This window comes from Penaeus monodon, chromosome 12, assembly GCF_015228065.2.
Source record: "Penaeus monodon isolate SGIC_2016 chromosome 12, NSTDA_Pmon_1, whole genome shotgun sequence".
Lineage (NCBI taxonomy): Eukaryota > Metazoa > Arthropoda > Malacostraca > Decapoda > Penaeidae > Penaeus > Penaeus monodon.
In genome coordinates, this window is record NC_051397.1 from 29,645,375 (window position 1) to 29,647,874 (window position 2,500).

Sequence of the window (2,500 nt, forward strand, 5' to 3'; positions counted from 1 at the left end):
GATTAGATACAAAAATGTGTAATTGTGATAGAAATTTCAATAAATGTAGACTAAAATTTTTAAGTATGGAGTTTGCTTAATGTTTTACAGAAAACATTAGAACACTGAGTAATGTTTAGAATGAAAAGCAAAAGAGATTCATTGATGCAAAGCAGAAAAAGATTGAGCTGGAGAATTCTATTATATTCATGCAGTGATTGCTTGGCTTGATAGTTGTATAAATTGTTTTCATGAAAGCAGCGTACTTGTTCAGATGAAATGTCTATATAGCTTCTCATCAGATTTTCAGGTCCTATGATTGACTCCTGCATTCCTGTTATAGAAGAAACTTTAAAGCTCTGCTCAGGAATATTTTTTCTGAATTTTGATTATAGTGATTTTTTTGTATCCTTTATTTGGATATTAGGCTACTGTATCTATGAATGAATTTTGACTGCTGCAGCTATCTGTTATAATTTTTTTCCCCTTTTTTTTCTTGTAGAGATCCGATCTGAAGGTAATTTTAATGAGTGCAACGCTGAATGCAGAACTTTTTTCTGAATATTTTGGTGGCTGTCCCATGCTGCATATTCCTGGTTTTACATTTCCAGTAAAGGAGTTTTATCTTGAAGATGTTATAGAAATGACAAGGTGAGTGAAGATAGATAGGATTAATTACTTATAATCTATACTCTCTTAGAAATGAATAAAATGGCAAGGAAAACAAGGAAAAATAAGGAAGTAAAAAAAAAATTGGTAAAAATACTAAACTACATCAAAAGCCTGGTGAATGACTTAGAGTTTTCATATTTAATTCAGATTCAAGTTTGAAGATGAACGAGAAGCACCAATATGGGTGAGAAAAAGCAATAAACATAAGGATAATGAATTTGAAGGCATGATAGCACCTTACATCAGGTAAGTAGAAGGGAACACGACGGCTGTTTCATTTTTTCTGTGAATTCTGTTAGCACTTTTAGTAAAAAAAAAAATGACTCTTTACAACTTACCAATAAATGCTGTAAATCAAACAAACAAACAAAATTTTATTATTATTAGAATACATATATTTTCCAAACAGAAACTTAGAAAGGAGTGGAAAGTACTCCTGCCACACCCTAGATGAACTGTACAAGACGACAAGTGAAAAGCTTAATTTGGACCTGGTGCTTGAGTTACTTCGTGCCATCAGCCGTAAAGAGCCCGGAGCTGTGCTTGTGTTCCTCCCAGGTTGGGCGGATATTTCCAAACTACACACACTCATACAAGGCGACAGAAGTTTCTCTAGAAGTAAGTGTAGCAGATATGCCGTAAGTGAAAGCTGATGATATTTCAGTAAAAAATTTTAATGTTTTCTTCATATGATTTTTTGTAAATTTTTCTTCTCATTTTGTGATATTTGATTTTAGGAATAAATATAGATGTAGAGACAAAAATATTTTGTTTGCTAGGTGTAGTATTTCATTTGCTGTAGGGACAATCTATCAGATGACTTAGTACTCTTAAACTGAAATGAACATCTAGCATAAACTATTTCATGGAGCACCATAAAAAATTTAATACAGAAAAAAATTGCTTTAGCCATCTTCCACTATTACTGTATCTTCCAGCCCTCATACATATACATAAACTGTGCATGTTAACAGAGTTATCCAAACTCTCTCTTATGCAGTTTATTGCTGGAAATTTGTGTTATGTATTTTATTTACCCTTGTTTTCTGTGTTTTTGATAGATATCTCTATCCATACCCCTAGTCATCAATGGCTGTGTTTTCCTTTTTACTGTGTTCTTCCTTTTTCTTGGGCAGAGCGAAGTGCCAATGGAATGGCCCCCAATTATTTTGGAGGGATGGGAACAGGTGGTGGTTGATCTATCTGTATCCCTTTTCTAATAACAATCATGATATGGATGATTAACTACCTAAGGATATTAAAAGATTGTGTTTTCCTGTGTCCAGGATCTAGGCAGCAATTTAGACATGACATGGCTGTCAGAAAATATGTGTTACGAACCTGCCATATTGTTTATTTTGGGATTATGTATACATATATTTCACTTCCCCCTCTACTATCAGTTAGGTAGTGTATAGGCTAATGTGTCAAGTACACTCTAAATTTAGAGATGGTCTGGTACTGTGCTGAATGTAATAACACAGTGAAATATTAGGCTAATTATACAAGCTATAAATACTGGTATTTGAATTTGTTTTCAATCCTACAAATTCTTTATTTTATAGTACCTGGAATTATTTTTTTGCCAGTGTTGTGAAAGCAAACTCATCTTTGCAGGTAGTCATTTGGTAATCCCTCTCCACTCTCTCATGCCCTCTGTTAACCAGCGAGAAGTGTTCAGTAGACCACCTCCAGGTAGAGTAAATGAGACAACTCACTATGTTTAAGTTGTGTTTGATCACTCTGAAGTAAAATTGTGAAGATATATTTGTTTGATTGTGATTGAGATTAAATAAATTGGTATTTTTAAGCAGTCAAGCTTTATGGTGCTTGCAGGTGTACGCAAGAT

General features: G+C 33.5%; 1 protein-coding gene across 2 annotated transcripts in view; it reads left to right on the forward strand.

Moving 5' to 3' along the window:
• The window catches only part of LOC119579388 (ATP-dependent DNA/RNA helicase DHX36-like), a 26,831-nt gene that overhangs the window by 12,161 nt on the left and 12,170 nt on the right, over positions 1 to 2,500 (forward strand). For both annotated transcript variants that reach the window (XM_037927177.1, XM_037927178.1), the window contains exons 11-15: positions 482 to 630; positions 799 to 897; positions 1,061 to 1,269; positions 2,269 to 2,346; positions 2,488 to 2,500. The exon at positions 2,488 to 2,500 is cut by the window's right edge and continues 174 nt beyond it. In XM_037927177.1, the coding sequence (XP_037783105.1) occupies positions 482 to 630; positions 799 to 897; positions 1,061 to 1,269; positions 2,269 to 2,346; positions 2,488 to 2,500 (548 nt within the window). The remainder of the gene's footprint in view (positions 1 to 481; positions 631 to 798; positions 898 to 1,060; positions 1,270 to 2,268; positions 2,347 to 2,487) is intronic.